Source organism: Bos indicus x Bos taurus, chromosome 3, assembly GCF_003369695.1.
Source record: "Bos indicus x Bos taurus breed Angus x Brahman F1 hybrid chromosome 3, Bos_hybrid_MaternalHap_v2.0, whole genome shotgun sequence".
In the NCBI taxonomy this organism is placed as follows: Eukaryota; Metazoa; Chordata; class Mammalia; order Artiodactyla; family Bovidae; genus Bos; species Bos indicus x Bos taurus.
In genome coordinates, this window is record NC_040078.1 from 49,620,152 (window position 1) to 49,640,423 (window position 20,272).

Here is a 20,272-nt window from a genome sequence, read left to right on the forward strand (position 1 = left end):
AGACTAAATAGCTTCTAAGCCCTGTAGGATGCAAATTTCTTTGTCCTCCAAAATCTCCCTGTGCACGGTTCTTTGTACAATGCAGTTGAGAAAGGACTGTCACCTGCATCTCACTGGGGAAAATTTAAGTTGAACTTGTTCTCAAGACTCAAGCGTATTTGGCTCAAGTGCTGCCAGGGCATCTGCCTTTTATTTCTCATGTTAAATAAGAATTAATTACTGTTGTTTATGGCACCTAATTTTCTAACGTTATCACAATGGGCAAGAAATTCTTATGACTCTGGCTGTTGGCAGAGCTGGGCTATCTTGGTATCTAGACAGTTGGCACTTAGAAGCCACAACTAGTTCTTTGCATGTGTGGATCTACCAGGAAGCTATAGTTCTGGCTGCTCTGTGGACCAGGGCTGGGCTGAGATTTTTTTTAATGGTTTTTGTGAAGATATAGCTAGGGAATCCCTTCCTTCTGCAGAGAGATGCTCTGAACCCCATCCTATGTCCTGCAAACTAGAGGTAGGCCTCCCAGCAGAGCAAGTGGGAATAGCTCATCCCTCTGTATGTGTGTATGTGCTTTCTGCCATGCCAGGCAGCAACTGTGGGGATATGGCTGGGGGACTTCCTCTTTAGACTTTCTGCATACCACTTACTCAGTTACTTGTGCTCTTCAAGGAGATTCTAAGAAAAAGATTTTCCCTAGTCTGGAAATGAGAAAAGGTGATAGTCATTATAAGCTGAGGATTTTTGGCTTAACATTGCTCAGGAGGTCATGAGACAATATCCTGTCTAGCCTTCTAGTCTGCTCTAAAACACTGATGAGTTTATGGACAGTTCTATTGGGATTCTCACAAAGCAGTTCCAGTTAGCTTCTTTGTTGTACCAAAACCTGTGAGATTTTGTAGAAGAGGCAGGTAGAGGCAGGGAGAGGTAGGAAGACAAGCTTGAGGACCTTTGGTCCCTCGCTGTGCTGTGCCGTGCTGTCTCCCCTAGTGTACCACTGTGATCCACTGGACAGGTGAAAGGTGCCAAGTAGGTATTGGGCAGGGGTCCCTGAGGCCTGAGAAGTATTCCCAGAACTCTCTTCCGGTGGGAAGACTGCCTTAACCCCTCCCTGGGGTGGTCTTAGACCGGAATACATTGTAGACCCTCCATCGGCCTTCCTCCATACCTTGTGGGTTCTGTTGGGTTGGGTTAAAGATCCTCTGCTCATCTTTTATGCCTTCTTTGCCCCACTGCAGAGCCTGCTGTCTCCTGTGGCATTTGGGTTTGGCACTGAGTACCTGGCTCGTTTTGAAGAGCAAGGTGTGGGGCTGCAGTGGAGCAATATTGGGAACAGTCCCATGGAAGGGGATGAATTCAGTTTTCTGATGTCCATGAAGATGATGCTCCTTGATGCTGCTCTGTATGGCTTGCTTGCCTGGTATCTTGACCAGGTGTTCCCAGGTAAGGGTCCTCCTCCATAGGGTAAAGGTAATTATGTTCTTTAGTTCCTCTGCCTTTTCACTCTAGTTTAAATCTTAATCAAATATCCCATGCTTTTGGATTGGAAGAATTAATATTGTTCAAATAGCCATACTTCCCAAAACAATCTACAGATTTAATGTGATCCCTATTGAATTACTCCAGTATTCTGGCCTGGAGAATTCCATGGACTGAATAGTCCATGGGGTCGCAAATAGTCACACATGACTGAGTGACTTTCACTTACTCACTCACTATCAAATTACTCAAGATATTTTTCACAGAACTAGGACAAATAATCCTAAAATTTATATGGAACCATGAAAGACCCAAAATTGCCAAAGTAATCCTGAGGGAAAAGAACAAAGCTGGAAGCATAACCTCCCAGACTTCAGACAATACTACAAAACTATAGGAATCAAAACAGCATGGTATTGGAGCAAAAACAGACAAATGGATCAATGAAACAGAATAGAGAGCCCATAAGTAAATCCACACAACTACACCCAATTAATCTTTGATAAAGGAGGTAAGGATATACAATAGAGAAAATACAGTCTCTTTAGCAAGTCCATTCTGAAGGAGATCAGCCCTGGAATTTCTTTGGAAGGAATGATGCTAAAGCAGAATCTCCAGTACTTTGGCCACTTCATGCAAAGTTGACTCATTGGAAAAGACTCTGATGCTGGGAGGGATTGAGGGCAGGAAGAGAAGGGGACAACAGAGGATGAGGTGGCTGGATGGCATCACTGACTCGATGGACGTGAGTTTGAGTGAACTCCGGGAGTTGGTGATGGACAGGGAGGCCTGGCATGCTGTGATTCATGGGGTCACAAAGAGTCGGACACGACTGAGCGACTGAACAGATTGACTAGCAAGTGGTGTTGGGAAAGCTGGACAGCTACATGTAAATCAATGAAATTAGAACACACCCTCACACTGTACACAAAAATAAACTCAAAATGGTTTAAAGACTTAAAATATAAGACGTGATACCATAAAATCGTAGAAAGGGATATAGGCAAAACACTCTTGAACATAAATTATAGGAATGTTTTCCCAGGTCAGTCTCCCAAGGCAAAAGAAATAAAAGCAAGAATAAACAAATGGAACATAATCAAACTTCTTGGATTTTGCATAGCAAAAAAGGCATAAAGCAAAAAGACAGTCTATGGACTGGAAGAAAATGATTGCAAATGATGCATTAGACAAGGGATTAATTTCCAAAACATACGAACAGCTTACACAACTAAACAGCAAAAACAAACAAACAAATCTAAAAATGGGCAGAAGACATTTATTCAAAGAAGAATAGATATTTATTCAAAGAAGACATACAGATGATCAATGAGCTCATGAAAAGATGCTCAACACTGCTAATTATTAAAGAAATGCAAATCAAAAATATAGTGAGGTACTAGTCAGAATTCAAAAGCAGAGACATTACTTTGCCAACAAAGGTCTGTCTAGTCAAGGCTATGGTTTTTCCACTGGTCATGTATGGATGTGAAAGTTGGACTGTGAAGAAAGCTGAGCGCCAAAGAATTGATGCTTTTGAACTGTGGCGTTGGAGAAGACTCTTGAGAGTCCCTTGGACTGCAAGAAGACCCAACCAGTCCATTCTAAAGGAGATCAGTCCTGGGTGTTCTTTGGAAGGACTGATGCTAAAGCTGAAACTCCAATACTTTGGCCACCTGATGCGAACAGTTGACTCATTGGAAAAGACTCTGATGCTGGGAGGGATTGGGGGCAGGAGGAGAAGGGGACGACAGAGGATGAGATGGCTGGATGGCATCACTGACTCGATGGACATGGGTTTGGGTGAACTCCGGGAGTTGGTGATGGACAGGGAGACCTGGCGTGCTGCGATTCATGGGGTTGCAAAGAGTCGGACACGACTGAGTGACTGAACTGAATTGAGTCAGAATGGCCATTATTAATAAGTCTACAAATAACAAATGCTGGAGAGGGTGTGGAGAAAAGGGAACCCTCCTATACTATGGGTGGAAATGTAAATTGATACAGCCACTATGGAAGGTAGTCTGGAGGTTCCTTAAAAAACTAAAAATAGAGCTGTCATATAATTCATCAATCCCATTCCTGGGCATATAGCCAGAGAAAACTGTAATTTGAAAAGATACATGCACCCGAATAGTCAAAGCAGAAGTATTTATAATAGCCAAGGAATAGAAGCAAACTATATGTCCATTGACAGAGGAATGGATAAAGAATATATATACAATGGAATACTACTCAGCCATAAAAAGAATGAAATAATGCCATTTGCAGTGATGTGGGTGGACCTAGATATTGTCAAACTGAGTGAAGTAAGTCAGATACAGAAAGACAAATATCACATGATATCACTTGTATGTGGAATGTAAAAACATGGTGCAAATGTTTTGTTATTTACAAAAGAGAAATAGACTCACAGACAGAGAAACTTATAGGGACTTTCCTGATGATCCAGGAACTAAGAATTTGCACTCCCAGTGCAGGGGGCCTGGGTTCAATCCCTGGTCCAGGAACCAGATCCCACACTCCACAACTAAAAAGCTGGATCCTGCATCCCACATGTTACAGTGAAGACTGAATATCCTGCATGCCACAACTAAGACCTAGAGCAGCAAAATAAATAAATAAAAATAAGTAAATATTTTTAAAAAGAAGAAAAAAAGAAAATGAACCTATACTTACTAAAGGTGATAGCAGAGTGGGGGGATAAATCAGGAGTTTGTGATTAACATGTACACAATACTACATATAATGTAGATAAACAACAGAGACCTGCTGTACAGGGAACTATATTCAATATCTTATAACAACCTATAATGGGAAAGAAATATAGGAAAGAAATAAAAAAAGGAGTATAAATATAGGTATGGTGTACAGCAAAGTGATTCTACCAAAACCAACACAACATTTTGTATCAACTATACTTCAATTTTTTTCAAAATCTTATTCTTTCTGAAGTCTTTCAGCTTGAACTCTCAGAACCCATATTTAAATCTTAAATCCAGGAACCAAAAATCCATCAGTGAATGCTTGACTCACCTTTAGAAACAGATTCTGAATATGATCCCTTGTCACCAACTCTACACAACCTTCTCAGTCCAAGCCTCCTCCTTCCATCATCATCTCTTACCAGTCTGTTCTCCATACTGTGTTCAGGGAGATCCTTTCAGAATCTAGGTCAGGTGGTGTCAATCCTCTGTTCAAATTCTTCAGAAGATGTCAGGGTAAGAAGATGCTGAATTCACCTTCCCTCATAGAGAACTGAGTCTTCAGCTTCATATGCCACCATTTCCTCTTTTAAAAAAACCTAAAGTCTGGCTGAGTGATAACTACACATCAGGCAAAGCAGGTAGGGGAGTTTAAGACACAGTTTCACCATAATCCCCACCCTTGGCACAGTGATCCATAACCAGGAGGGATCTCAGAACCCAACACCCATTTGCTAATTGTATTCATCATAATATTGGAAGTCCTAGCCACAGCAATCAGACAAGAAAAAGAAATTAAAGACATCCAAATCAGAAAAGAGGTACATTTATACATAGTAACATTTGTAGATGACATTATTTTATGTATAGAAAACTCTAAGTTAAAGTGAAGCCTCTCAGTCGTGTCCAACTCTTTGCGACCCGTGGACTGTAGCCCACCAAGCTCCTCCATCCATGGGATTCTCCAGGCAAGAATACTGGAGTGGGTTGCCATTTCCTTCTCCAGAGAAGTTTTTAGAAAACTCTAAAGTTTATAAAACTCTAAAGACTCCATCAAAAAAAAAAAACTGTTAGAACTAATTTTAAAATTTAGTAAAATTGCAGGATACAAATTACATACACAAAAATCTCTGAGCACCGAAGAACTGATGCTTTTGAACTGTGGTGTTGGAAAAGACTCTCAAGAGTCCCTTGGACTGCAAGGAGATCAAACCAGTCCATCCTAAAGGAAATCAGTCCTGAATATTCATTAGAAGGGCTGATGCTTAAGCTGAAGCTTCAATACTTTGGCCACCTGATGCAAAGAACTGATTCATTCATTGGAAAAGACCATGATGCTGGTAAAGACTGGAGGCAGGAGGAGAAGGGGACGACAGAGGATGAGATGGTTGTATGGTACCACTGACTCGATGGACATGAGTTTGAGCAAGCTCTGGGAGTTGGTGACGGACAGGGAAGCCTGGTGTGCTGCAGTCCATGGGGTCAGAAAGAGCTGGACATGACTGAGCAACTGAACTGAACTGATGAATAACAAGGGCACTTCTATCATTCAGGAAACTCCAGAGGTTTTAAGAGCTCTGTACCAGGAACTGTGGACAAAGATCAAGTATTATTTTGTATTCTACACACACCTCAATATATCTCTTTTGGGGGAAGAGAGAGTCAAGGGACATAATTCAACCTTATAACAGTGAATTCAAAGAAATATACTTGACTTTCTCAGCCTCCATTTTTTCCATCTCACTGGGCCATTAGAGAGAGGTATAATAAGTGAAAATTAATTAGATTGAAAATATAATTTGTGCATATTTCAAGAGCTTTCTTTTAGCCAAGATAAAGCTTTAATATGATCAACCACTATGTACTAAGCAGCACCAATGTATTAGACTCAGTAGCACAGGTACTCAGAGAAGAAAAAGTGAAAAAAACTGACCCAAGCCTGTCCTTCAGGGATTACAGTCTAGCATTGGCCATAAGGCACAGGGTAACTATTAAATAAGCAAAGATAATATTCTCACAAAATCAACATTTATAGGCAGCAAGCTAGGAGAACTGGACTAGAAACTTGGTAGTTGATTCTTTGAAACTCAAGTGGATCCAGTAGGATGGTATGGTTAAGATTAGTGATGTTGGGCTTCCTTGGTGGCTCAATGATGAAGAATCCACCTGCCAATGTAGGAGACGCGGGTTTGATCCCTAGTCCAGGAAGATCCCACATACCATACAGCAACTAAACCCATGTGCCAAAACTATTGAGCCTTTGCTCTAGAGCCTGGGAACTGAAATTACTGAGCCCACACACTGCAACTACTGAAGGCTGTGTGCTCTGGAGCCTGTGTTTTGCAACAAGAGAAGCCACCGCAATGAGAAGCCCATGCACCACACTAGAGGGTAACCCCCACTCACTGCAACTAGAGAAAAGCCCCTGCAGCAGTAAAGAACCAGCACAGCCAAAAATAATTAATTAATTTTTTAAAAAAAGATCAGTGGTATTAGAACCAGACTACCACTGTTGGAATTCTTACACCTCTATTAAATTAGCTGTGACATTGGGCAGAAGCTTCAAATTCAGTGTGCCGTAATTTCTTTATCCACAAGAATAGTAATACTACCTATCCCTTTGTGTTATTTTGGGGATTAAATTATTTAGCACATTGAAGGGGCTCACAGTTATGTTTGACACAGAAAGAACATTCAACAAATGTTAGTGGTTATCATCACTATTATTATCTGGTAACTGTTGAAAAGAGCATGCTTAAATTCTTTAATTAAATGGTTTCTTGGAAAACTACTGTTAGTTAAGATCATCAGTCTTGGTGTTGCTGATTTCACCCCCGAAACATGACCTTTTGAATTGAAGCATATTAGAAGTAGTCTTAGAGGAACCATATGGATAGCTATGTAATGCTTATGAACTATAAATATATATAGTTACAACCTGAGGTTCAGGTAGATAAATTCTAGATCTTATAGAACTATGGTAAGATTGAACTACTGAGACTTTTTCCCTTTATTTGCCTATCTATCTTTAGGGGACTATGGAACCCCACTTCCTTGGTACTTCCTTCTACAAGAGTCTTACTGGATAGGTGGTGAAGGTGAGTTGTTTAAATTTTTTTTTAATTAAGAAAGAAAAACAAATGTTTGAAATTAACTCCTTTGTCTCTATATTGGATATGTGTGCATTGTAGAGGTGGTTCTTACATGAAATGTGAGATTCCTGATTAGTTAGCTGTCTGCTGGGGGCTCTGTTCCTTAGTGCATCATCACGGCCTCTGGGAGCCCCTGTTTTGTGAGTGACTGGACCAGGGTGATGGCTGAGCATTGATAAGCCCTTGCATCCTGGTTGTGCCCAGTGGATTAAAGTGCACGCTTAAAAGAAAGCCAGACCACTTGAGGGTGCAAACAAGGTTTGCAACTTCTCAATTTAAAGCAAACAGATCTATAGAATCTGGAAAAGAGAGTTGTGGTATATATACAAAGTGTATATATTACTCAGCTATTAAAAAGAACACATTTGAGTCATTTCTAATGAGGTGGATGAAACAGGAGCCTATATACAGAGTGAAGTAAGTCAGAAAGAAAAACACCAATACAGTATATTAACACATATATATGGAATTTAGAAAGATGATAATGATGACCTTATGTACAAGACAGCAAAAGAGACATAAAGAACAGACTTTTGGACTCTGTGGGAGAAGGCGGGGGGGGGGGGGAATTATTTGAGAGAATAGCAGTGAAACATGTATATTACCATATGTCAAATAGATGACCAGTTCAAGTTCAATGCATGAAACAGGGCACTCAAAGCCGGTACACTGGGACAACCCAGAGGGATGAGATGGGGAGGGAGGTGGGAGGGGGGTTCAGGACCAGGGGACAATGTGCACCCGTGGCTGATTCAGATCGATGTGTGGCAAAAAACCGCCACAATATTGTAAAGTAATTAACCTCCAATTAAAATAATTAATTAAATAATAAAGCAGACAGATCTAGAGAATCACAGAGAAATCCATCTTCTGCTGTGTCTCTTCGTGTGGTTTTTTAGTCCTCTCCACTTTTTCAAATATAAATACATTTATTTTCCCAAAGCAATAAGTTTATTTTCCTGGCATCCAGAGGCTGGGGCAGACTCCCAGATTCCCTTAGCGCTGGTCTTTCTTGTGACTGGAAAAGAGGGTTAAAAGGACATTTGCCCAGAATGCATCAAAAGTAAAATTTACCTTTTTTCCTGAACAGGACAGAAGCCAAGGGAGAGTTCTAGAAGTGGGGGGTGGAGAGGGGAGCTGTGTACTATAGACTCCTGTGAGGGATGAGGAGATAGAGAAATTCCAGAGCTGAGAGCTGGAGGCGCCCCTGGAGCTAGGAGTCTCTGGAAGCAAAGGAGATGCTTTCCAATCTGCTTGTTCCTTACCTACTTGCCCTTTACTTTGTATTATTGGGCCTGGGCCAGGATTTAGCCTTTAAGCACTAAGATAAATGTTTGTTTTCTCTAGGGGATTAGTCTAGGACCTTTAAAAGGTTTGCAGTGGGGGTTGCCTTTTTTTTTAATGATTCAAACAACATTTCAACAGCTCAGTGTTTTGTGGGGTTTTTTCCCCATTATGTTGCCTTGTCTGTCTTTCTTGTCTATCTAGTAAACTTTTAAACTTCTACTATAATAAACTTATAACCTATCATAAATGGGAATTTTCAACACAGAAGTCTGTTCCATATGTTTCTAATTTCAGTGAGTATCACGACTTTGTGGGCTTGTTTTTCCCTCTATAATCTCAACAGATATGCTGCCTCTAAAAAGAAAAATTTTAAGACAAATGTGCTCCTTCAAAAATGAGTCACATGTATTTTTGCCAACAGAAGCTAAATATTTTTCACCTGTCTCACAAGCTAGACTGAAATAGATTCCTAAATTTCTCTAAAATTAGAAAAGAGCTGAGTTTTTCCACCTAATCTGCTCCTTTCATAGATGAAGACATGGAGCCCAAGAGACATCTAATGTCTAACCCAGTTCCTGTTGGCCATTTTGGACTAAATCTGGAATTGGGACATGTATTTCCTGGCAAGGAACTCACTCCAGTGACTAGGAGAATATTTCCTCCTGCTATTTTATTATTATACATTTAATGCAGTATGATGGCTAGTAAAGTGATCAAAGGGATTGTGGGCAATAGATTTAAAAGTCCTTCAGGAAACAGCAGTGCCAGCGGGGGCCGGTCCCTGAGCAGGGCCCAGTACGCATCACCCACCACACAGCCTGCGGTCTACAGACAGCAGTGTGGGCGGAGAGGCCTCGGCCGACTGCAGCATTAGGACACCAGCCTGCTCGCGGATGTGCACCTGTAGCCAGGGCCTTTAGATGCTTGGCGACGACGGTTTCCTCCCGCCTCTGCTTTCTTCTCTAGCTGGCTTGTGTTTCTGCTTCTCTTCCCCTTTCAGGGTGTTGTGATGTCCTTTTTTTTCAGGAAATGAATTTATTTTTTGTGTTGGAGAATAGTTGCTCTACAGTGTTGTGTTAGTTTCTAAGTGCAGCAAAGCAAGTCAGCCACATGTGTGTATATGTATCCCCTCTTCCTTGGATTTCCTTCCCGTTTAGATTACCACAGAGCACTGAGTAGAGTTCCCTGTGCTGTATAATGTGTTCTCATTAGTTATCTATTTTGTCCTTTGAAACCAAAGGTGAAGTTTACAAAAAGCGCCTCTGTGAGGGCTAGGGGTATGGGTGTTGTGAGTGTCAGGGTGTGTGTGAGTGTGAGAACATGTGCGTGAGTGTTTACACCACAATTTGTGTAAGCCTGTCCAGTAGCCAGGCTCACCTCTGGTGTTAATCCCCAAATACTTGAATGCCCATGAAAGTATTGACAGATTTCTCAGGTAAACAATGTCTCAGTCTGCCTGCCCATCATATCAGCTTGAATGGACTTTTACTGGAGATTCACCATGACTTTGACGTGTTTTGGATTGGAGTGAAAAGTACCATTAGTGAGCTGAAAAAAAAATTAACCCATTTAAAAGTCAATCCTGGTTTTAATTTTTTTTTAAATCACAATTTCTGGCACTGTGGGCTCCACCTGAGGATAAGTGAAACTTCTAGTACAAAATTCCCTCTGTGCTCACCAACAGCTGCCAAATCAGACCTCTGGGAAGCACCCCCTCTCCCCAGACCCTGTGGGAACTTCACAGCCCCACAGGTCAGAGGCTGGCAGGGCCCTCCTCGGGGCTGGTCCTGGCAATGTCGACCTGGCCTTCTGAGGGAACTGTGCTTTCCAGCTATTTTCCAGCTATGGTAGGAAACTCTGCTCCCCTCTTCTTCTCTTGTTTCCTGTCTTTCCTGATTCTCAGCCTTCACCAGGAGAGTAACAGTGGCTTTTGGTTTGTGCAGGCTGTTCAACCAGAGAAGAAAGAGCCTTGGAAAAGACAGAACCAATAACAGAGGAAATGGAGGACCCAGAATACCCAGAAGGAATAAATGGTAAAAAACAAAAAACCCTCAATAAAGAATGCAGAACAGAGGCAAGAGAAGATTTAGAATACTGCAAAGGGCTAGAGCAGAACACCTCCTGAGTGGGGTGAAATGGAACCCAGGAAGCTGACTCTCTTGACAGGGGTTAAACCTGATACCTTCTGTAGGGTCCAGCTGCCCATGTGTGGAAGGAATGGTCCAGCCAGACATTAACACATATTTCCTGGAGAAAGCAAATCCCAAGTATATGGTGTGTTTGTGCCCTTGTTAGGCAAACCCCCAGTGAATTGCACAAATGTGCTGACTTCCGAGGATTTAGCAAGAACAATAACTTGGGTCACTGGGACTTCAAGCGGATATGAGCTATAAGGAAAGACAAAAATAAATGCTCCTGTGCACAGGGGGAGCGTGTCTAGAGGAGCTGACTACATTTCATTTGTGATTTACAAATCTAGAGGTCCATTCATTCAAGCCATCAAAGGCCTTTCCTGACCATGGAAGTTACTTAATAATTCCTCAACTCATAGACCAAGTTTGCAAGTGTTCTCTTGGCCTTTACCTCCCTTACCTTCCCTCTTGAACCAGTTCTGTCCTGGTTCCCCCACCCCTACCCCACCCCCACCATGTTCTTCTTTCCTCAAGCATATGGATTTCTCTAGAATTCCTCTATGGATTCTGAAATGCTCCGCTATTGTCACCCTGGGTGCAGAGAGGCAGCATGACCTCTGGACTTCACCTGATGTTGCAGGAGAAGGTCCAGCCTCCGTGTGTCTGACGCACCCCAGGTGCTATTTCACAAAGCTGAGGTTGGAGACCTGTGATTCCTGCAGTTTCCAGTCAGCAGAACCTTTGGGAAGACCCTCCTCCCAGAGTAGAATTCCAAGACCAAAATCAGAGGGTGGGGGTCCAGTCCCACCTCAACTGTCAGCAAGGCCAGAGGAAGCACAGAAGCAGCACTGGGATTTCCCCCTCCCCCCTTTCTTTGGCAGGGGAGTAAGTGCTCAGAATTACAATATTAAGGTGACAAATTAAGTAACACATATAAATGAAAAGTGTTAGTCACTCAGTCATGTCTGACTCTCTGTGACCCCATGGACTATAGCCCATCAGCTCCTCTGCCCATGGAATTTTCCAGGCAAGAATACTGGAATGGGTAGCCATTCCCTTCTCCAGGGGATGTTCCCAACCCAAGGATGTAACCCAGGTCTCCTGCACTGCAGGCAGATTCTTTACCATCTGAGCCACCAGGGAAGCCCCATCACTGTCTTGTGTGAACTAAAGCAGGGAGAAGTGGACACCAAGTGGACCTCAAACTGGAGGGGAGTATGGAGTTTAAAAGTGGAGGGACAGAGTTTGAGGGACAGTGGTGAGAAAGAGTGGACTGTCCTACCCTAAATTGGAGAAACGGGAGCGCTAAAAGCAAGTAGTCAGCATTAGTAGAGTTGACTCAAAGATGTGAGCCAAGGTGACTAGGAGAATGGACATAAGATAGCCTGAAGGAAGACACTGTTTGGGAAAGAGAATGAGGACCCTGAGCTGTTCAAAGAAATTCCTGAGGAAATCCCCTGCAGACTGTCAGAAATGAAGGCCTGGGACTGAAGGCTGAGCTTAGGGCTAACTCTCCATACAGACAATGAGCACATCTGCATTCAAATCCCAGCTCTGCCACTCACAAACCATGTGACCTTGATTGGACTCTTGATATCTCTTTAGGTTTCCTCATCTGTAGAAATGGCATGGTAATATATATAAAGCACTTGAAACAATGCTTGGCACAGAGTAACAGCTCAACAAATGTTAGACACTATTATTACCATTATTATTCTGTAGTCACCGTGATAAAGTTATAGTTAAAGCCATAGGTACAGAAGACAATGGTCTCAACAAGGATCCTTGGGTAGTGTGTACGTGAAGCCATTGTTACATCATGTTCATTTTTTCCAACAAGACTGCTTCTTTGAACGTGAGCTTCCAGGCTTGGTTCCCGGAGTATGTGTGAAGAATCTGGTAAAGATATTTGAGCCCTATGGCAGGCCAGCCGTGGACCGTCTTAACATTACCTTCTATGAAAGTCAGATTACCGCATTCCTCGGTCACAATGGAGCAGGGAAAACCACGACTTTGTGAGTCTTTGATCATTTTCTGACTCTCTTCTTCCTCTATTAGCTTCAGTCTATTCTTTCTCACTCCGGGGCTTCCCTGGTGACTCAGGTAAAGAGGCTGCCTGCAGTGTGGGAGACCCGGGTTCAATCCCTGGGTTGGGAAGATCTCCTGAAGAAGGAAATGGAAGCCCACTCCAATATTCCTGCCTGGAGAATCCCATGGACAGAGGAGCCTGGCAGGCTACAGTCCATGGGGTCACAAAGAGTCAGACACAATTGAGCAACTTCACATTCTTTCCCACAGAAGTTTAGTGAGAAAAATGTGTTCTATATGTGTGTGCAAGGAAGGTATAGTATACTGCAGTTTTCAAAGCTTGCTCACATTTATCATTTTATTAGATCATGAAGTTGGAGAGAGAGGTGGAGTAGTAAGTTCATTGCCCCTTGGTGCCAGGGATGGGGACATCCAGAGAGTGAAGTGACTTTCCAAGGAAGCCATGTTGTGGTGGTTCCATGGACGCAAGAACAGGATCGTCTCTTATCTTTGATGCTGTGAGCTGGTCCCCCTATCCCCAACATCCCCAGCGTTTCTATCATGATGGTGGTGATAAAGTCTTGACCACTACCATCACATGCCCTCCATCTGTAGAGCATTGTGTGTGCTTGCATGCCAAGTCATTTCGGTTCAATTCAGTCACTCAGTCGTGTCTGACTCTTTGCAACCCCATGGACTGCAGGACACCAGGCTTCCCTGTTCATCACCAACTCCCGGGGCTTGCTCAAACTCACGTCCATAGAGCTGGTGATGCCATCCAACCATCTCATCCTCTGTTGTCCCCTTCTCCTCCTGCCTTCAATCTTTCCCAGCATCAGGGTCTTTTCCAATGACTCAGTTCTTTGCATCAGGTGGCCAAACTATCAGAGTTTCATCTTCAGCATCAGTTCTTCCAATGAATATTCAAGACTGATTTCGTTTGGATGGACTGATTTGATCTCCTTGCAGTCCAAGGGACTCTCAAGAGTCTTCTCCAACACCACAGTTCAAAAGCATCAATTCTTCAGTGCTCAGCTTTCTTTATAGTCCAACTTTCACATCCATACATGACTACTAGAAAAACCATAGCTTTGACTAGACAGACCTTTGTTGGCAGAGTAATGTCTGTTTTTTAATATGCTGTCTAGGTTGATCATAGCTTTTCTTCCAAGGAGCAAGCATCTTTTAATTTCATGGCTGCAGTCACCATCTGCAGTGATTTTGGAGCCCCCCAAAATAAAGCCTCTCACTGTTTCCATTGTTTCCCCATCTATTTGCCATGAAGTGATGGGACCAGATGCCACGATCTTACTTTTCTGAATGTTGCGTTTTAGGCCAACTTTTTCACTCTCCTCTTTCACTTTCATCAAGAGGCTCTTTAGTTCTTCGCTTTCTGCCATAAGGGTGGTGTCATTTACATATCTGAGGTTATTGACATTTCTCCCAGGAATCTTGATTCTAGCTTGTGCTTCATCCAGCCTGGCATTTCACATGATGTTCTCTGCATGTAAGTTAAATAAGCAGGGTGACAATATACAGCCTGGACATACTCCTTTCCCGATTCGGTACCAGTCTGTTGTTCCAAGTCTAGTTCTATTACTTCTTGACCTGCATACAGTTTTCTCAGGATGCAGGTCGGGTGGTCTGGTATTCCCAGCTCTTTCAGAATTTTCCACAGTTTGTTGTGATCCACACAGTCAAAGGCTTTGGCATAGTCAATAAAGCAGAAATAGATGCTTTTCTGGAACTCTCTTGCTTTTTCGATGATCCAGCAGATGTTGGCAATTTGATCTCTGGTTCCTCTGCCTTTTCTAAAACCAGCTTGAACATCTGGACGTTCACAGTTCACATACTATTGAAGACTAGCTTGGAGAATTTTGAGCATTACTTTGCTAGTGTGTGAGATGAGTGCAACTGTGCAATAATTTGAGCATTCTTTGGCATTGCCTTTTTTTGGGATTGGAATTGAAAACTGACCTTTTCCAGTCCTGTGGCCACTGCTGAGTTTTCCATATTTGCTAGCACATTGAGTGCAGCACTTTCACAGCATCATCTTTTAGGATTCAAAATAGCTCAACTGGAATTGCATCACCTCAACTAGCTTTGTTTGTAATGATGCTTCCTAATGCTCACTTGACTTTGCATTCCAGTGATCACACCATTGTGATTATCTGGGTCATGAAGATCTTTTTTGTGTAGTTCTTCTGTATATTCTTGCCACCTCTTCTTAATATCTTCTGCTTCTCTTAGGTCCATACCATTCTGTCCTTTATTGTGCCCATCTTTGCATGAAATGTTCCCTTGGTATCTAATTTTCTTGAGGAGATCTCTAGTCTTTCCCATTCTATTGTTTCCCTCTATTTCTTTGCACTGATACTGAAGAAGGCTTTCTTATCTCTCCTTGTTATTCTTTGGAACTCTGCATTCAAATGCCTATGTCTTTCCTTTTCTCCTTTGCCTTTAGCTTCTGTTCTCTTCTCAGCTATTTGTTAGGCCTCCTCAGACAACCATTTTGCCTTTTTGCATTTCTTTTTCTTGGGGATGGTCTTGATCACTGCCTCCTGAACAATGTCACGAACCTCTATCCATAGTTCTTCAGACACTCTATCAGATCTAATCCCTTGAATCTATTTGTCACTTCCACTGTATAATCATAAGGGATTTGATTTAAGTCATACCTGAATGGTCTAGTGGTTTTCCCCACTTTCTTCAATTTCAGTCTGAATTTGGCAATAAGGAGTTCATGATCTGAGCCACAGTCAGCTCCTGGTCTTGTTTTTGCTGACTGTATAGAGCTTCTCCATCTTTGGCTGCAAAGAATATAATCAATCTGATTTCAGTATTGACCGTCCGGTGATGTCCATGTGTAGAGCCTCCTCTTGTGTTGTTGGAAGAGTGTGTTTGCTACGACCAGTGTGTTCTCTTGGCAAAACTCTGTTAGCCTTTGACCTGCTTCGTTTTGTATTCCAAGGCCAAATTTGTCTGTTACTCCAGGTATCTCTTGACTTCCTACTTTTGCATTCCAGTCTCTAATAAAAAAGGACATCTTTTTGGGTGTTAGTTTTAGAAGATCTTGTAGGTCTTCATAGAACCATTCAACTTCAGCTTCTTCAGCATTGCTGGTGCTGGGGCACAGACTTGGATTACTCTGATATTGAATGGTTTGCCTTAGAAACGAACAGAGATTATTCTGTCGTTTTTGAGATTGCATCCAAGTACTGCATTTAGGACTCTTTTGTTGACTATTATGGCTACTCTGTTTCTTCCAAGGGATTCTTGCCCAGAGTAGGTATAATGGTCACCTGAGTTAAATTCACCCATTCCAGTCCATCTTAGTCAACTGATTCCTAAACTGTCGATGTTCACTCTTGCCATCTCCTGTTTGATCACTTCCAATTTGCCTTGACTCATGGACCTAACATTCCAAGTTTCTATGCAATATTGCTCTTTACAGCATTGGACTTTACTTCCATCACCAGTCACATCCACAACTGGGTATTGTTTTTGTTTAGGCACCATCTCTTCATTCTTTCTGGACTTATTTCTCCACTGATCTCCCATAGCATATTGGGCACCAACTGACCTGGGGAGTTCATCTTTCAGTGTCCTATCTTTTCGCCTTTTCATGCTGTTCATGGGGTTCTCAAGGCTGGAATACTGAAGTGGTTTGCCATTCCCTTCTCCAGTGGACCATATTTTGTCAGAACTCTCCACCACGACCCATCCATCTTGGGTGGCCCTACATGGCATGGCTCATAGTTTCATTGAGTTAGACAAGGCAGTGGTCCATGTGATCAGTTTGGTTAGTTTTCTGTGATTGTGGTTTTCATTCTGTCTGCCCTCTGATGGATAAGGATAAGAGGCTTATGGAAGTTTCCTGATGGGAGAGACTGACTGAGGGGGAAACTGGGTCTTGTTCTGATGGTCAGGGCCATGCTCAGTAAGTCTTTAATCCAATTGTCTGTTGAGGGCTGTGTTCCCTCCCTGTTGTTTCACCTGAGGGCAAACTATGGTTGAGGTAATGAAGATAATGGGGACCTCTTTCAAAAGATCCCTGCAAGCACTGCCACACTCAGTGCCCCCGACCCTGCAACAGGCCACCATTGACCCACGCCTCCGCCGGAGACTCCCGGACACTCACGGGCAAGTCTGGGTCAGTCTCTTGTAGGGTCACTGCTCCTTTCTCCTGGGTCCTGGTGCACACAAGGTTCTGTTTGTGCCCTCCAAGAGTCTGTTTCCCCAGTCCTGTGTAAGTTCTGGTGGCTCTATGGCGGGGTTAACGGCGACCTCCTCCAAGACGGCTTATGCCATACCCAGGTCTGCTGCACCCAGAGCCCCTGCCCCCTGTGGCAGGCCACTGCTCACCTGTACCTTCGCAGGAGACACTCAAACACAGTTCTGGCTCAGTCTCTGTGGGGTCTCTGGGACCTAGTGTACACAAGGCTTTTTTGAGCCCTCTGAGCATCTCTGCCAATAAGGGGTTTGATTCTAAACGCAATTTCACCTCTCCTACCATCTTATGGTGCTACTCCTTTGCCCTTGGATGTGGGGTATCTTTTTTTGGTGGTATCCAACATTCTCCAGTCAACAGTTGTTCAGCAACAAGTTGTAGTTTTGGAGTTCTCACAGGAGAAGATGAGTGCACGTCCTTCTACTCTGCCATCTTATGCCACCAGATTTTTCTCTATCACTCATTAAGAAACATCCCTCTTGGGTTCTCAGTGACTCTTCTGAGAAAAATATTCCCCAATCCCATTAGAGGCTAAGTTACAGTATCAGCTTCTCCACACAGGGATGATGTGCCCATCCACATGCAAACCAAGGCAATGATGGAAAGGATTCCTTACATTTGGTTTCTAGGGTCTTCTGATAGATGGCTACCCTCTGAATGCCTTAGTCATTTCAGTCGTGTCCAAGTCTGTGTGACCCTATGGATTGTAGCCTCCTAGGCTCTTTGTCCATGGGATTCTCCAGGCAAGAATACTGGAATGGGTTGCCATGCTCTTCTCCAGGGGATCTTCTAACCCAGGAATCAAACCCACATCTGTTAAGTCTCCTGCGTTGGCAGGCGGGTTCTTAACCACTAGCGCTACCTGAGAAGCCTGTAGAGCACTACTTACTTTCAAAGAGCATTCCTTTTCCTACCTGTGAGGGTTGGTGGTAGCTCTGGAGAAAAGGATACATAAAGAATGCTCACTTACAGCCAGAGATCCCTCTGCAACTCAGCCATCACAGCTCCTGGTGCTGTATTAAAATGTTAGTTGCTTGGTCATGTCCGACTCTTTGCAACCCCATGGACTATAGCCCACCAGGCCCATCTGCCCATGGGATTCTCCAGGTAAGAATACTGGAGTAGGTAGTCATTCCAGCCTCCAGGGGATCTTCCTGACCAAGGGGATCAAACCCTGGTCTCCCACATGACAGGAAGATTCTTTACTGTCTGAGCCACCAGGAAGCCCATCGCTCTAGGGGCTCAGTTAAAGGTATTCAGTACATGGGTCCAAGTTTTGTCTGATGTCACCATCACAAAGGGCAAGGTCTTGGTGGGAAGCCCAAGCATTAACATGTGTTTTTTAATTAACTGATTGAACCCAGGTCTGGGAATTATCACCACAACAATTTTGGATCCAAAATAATAAAAAGCTGAGCAACTGAAAACCAAGTTCAGGAAAGATGAAAGCTCTTCATGGAAGCCTCAGCTCAGGACACTCTCCTGGCTTTTCTAAGGGACCCAGGTGCCATCTGCAGTAAAGAGAACATGGCCATCTAAGGTTCCCCAAGAAACAGCAGGGGCGGCCCTTTCAAGGGGCAGGGAACCCATGTGAATGCACTCATCAAGTCCGTTGGCTTTTTGCAGAGCCCCAGGAAGGAACAGCCGTGTACACCCTGTGTTGGAATGTTCTCTGAGGGCGGGTTCAGTGCCAATGGAATGTGGGGCTGGTGCCATTCCACTTGATTCTGTTTCCCTCTAGTGGTTGATCCAACAGACAAGTTTAGAGAGTCTGAGATTGTATCTGACTCAGGAACAAAGCTGGGAGGAGCAGCACTGACCCATCTCATTTCTCTCCTTGTTAACTAATATGGTCAGAGGACCCCAAACACAAGTATATTACTTCATGCATGAGAAACGCAACATCACCTGGGGGCTGGAACACAATGCTTAATAAAAGTAGTATAACATTTTTTACTCTTCCTTTATGCTAGCTCTGTTCTAAGCGCTTTAGAGGTAATAATTGTATTTAATCCTCACAAAATACCCCATGAAGTGAGAGTCATCATTTCCCATTTTACAAAAATAAGTTAACAGTGGTGGTGGGCTTTTTCTTACTTTGGATCCAAAATTGTTGTGAGAATTCCCAGGCCTGGGTTCAATCAACTAATTAACAAATACGTGTTGAATGCTTGGGCTTCTCACCAAGACCTTGCACTTTGTGATGGTGACATCAGGCAAAACACAGACCCATGTGCTGAATGCCTTTAACTGAGCCCCCACAGCGCCAGGAGCTGTGATGGCTGAGTGGGGGAGGGATCTCTGGCTATAAGCGAGCATTCTGCATCTGGAAACCCCAGAGGCCCATCGGCACCTGCCTGTGAGCACAAGGGCGTAAGAGAAGCACAGAAGGACGGCAGATGCACTCACCCTCCTGGGGGTCCTGAGGACACACTAGTGCTAAGCCCTGTCTGGGAAACTGTTGGTTCCTGCCACTAGTGATGGTTTGCGTTTAACTGAGAGGCGTGGGTAGAATTACTGAGAGTCCTCATTGACCCCGGGGTGGAGGCTGCTATCCTAAGGTGTTCCAAAGGCCAGGCTCTCTGCCACTAATTTCTGCTTTTGGCAGGTCCATCATGACCGGTCTGTTGCCACCGACATCCGGGACTGTGCTTGTTGGGGGAAAGGACATTGAAACCAACCTGGATGCTATCCGGCAGAGCCTTGGCATGTGTCCACAGCACAACATCCTGTTCCACCAGTAAGTAGAACAAACCGAGACCCTCCCGGTGCCCTAACCTCACCTTGCCCTCCCCTAACATGTTCCCTAGAGTGCAGCTGAGGGATGCTGGCTCTGGGGCCAGAGGCCATACTCTTCAGTGACTTCCCCCACATTTGGGGTCCTTTGTCCTGTTGGCACTGAGAAGGTCCCTCAGAACATGAGACTGTTTCTCTCATGCTCAGGAGACTGGCACTACCTTCTCTCTGCCAGGGTGGCTGGTCCTGGGGCCCCTTCCTCAGAACTTGCCCAGAAGTCTGGTCACTCTCAGGGACCACGAAGGGACACACAGAGGCGACATGGCTCCTGTTTTACTCTTCAGCCAGGCATTAAAAACCGACTTTTGAGGAAGTTTTTCAGTTGCTTTTTTCCCCAAACTTTTCTTATATAAAAAATTATATACAGTCATTGAATAAAGGAAGGAGGGATCACAGGAAGGAAGGCAATATAGATTGAAACTAAAAATCACCTGTAATTTCACCATCCATAGGAAACCACTGTTAACA

At 43.6% G+C, this 20,272-nt stretch overlaps 1 protein-coding gene across 1 annotated transcript in view; it reads left to right on the forward strand.

The window, feature by feature from the left end:
- The window catches only part of ABCA4 (ATP binding cassette subfamily A member 4), a 144,247-nt gene that overhangs the window by 73,022 nt on the left and 50,953 nt on the right, over window positions 1–20,272 (forward strand). Inside the window, exons 16-20 of the mRNA XM_027536459.1 lie at window positions 1,233–1,437; window positions 7,211–7,276; window positions 10,561–10,650; window positions 12,590–12,764; window positions 19,617–19,748. Of these exons, the coding sequence (XP_027392260.1) occupies window positions 1,233–1,437; window positions 7,211–7,276; window positions 10,561–10,650; window positions 12,590–12,764; window positions 19,617–19,748 (668 nt within the window). The remainder of the gene's footprint in view (window positions 1–1,232; window positions 1,438–7,210; window positions 7,277–10,560; window positions 10,651–12,589; window positions 12,765–19,616; window positions 19,749–20,272) is intronic.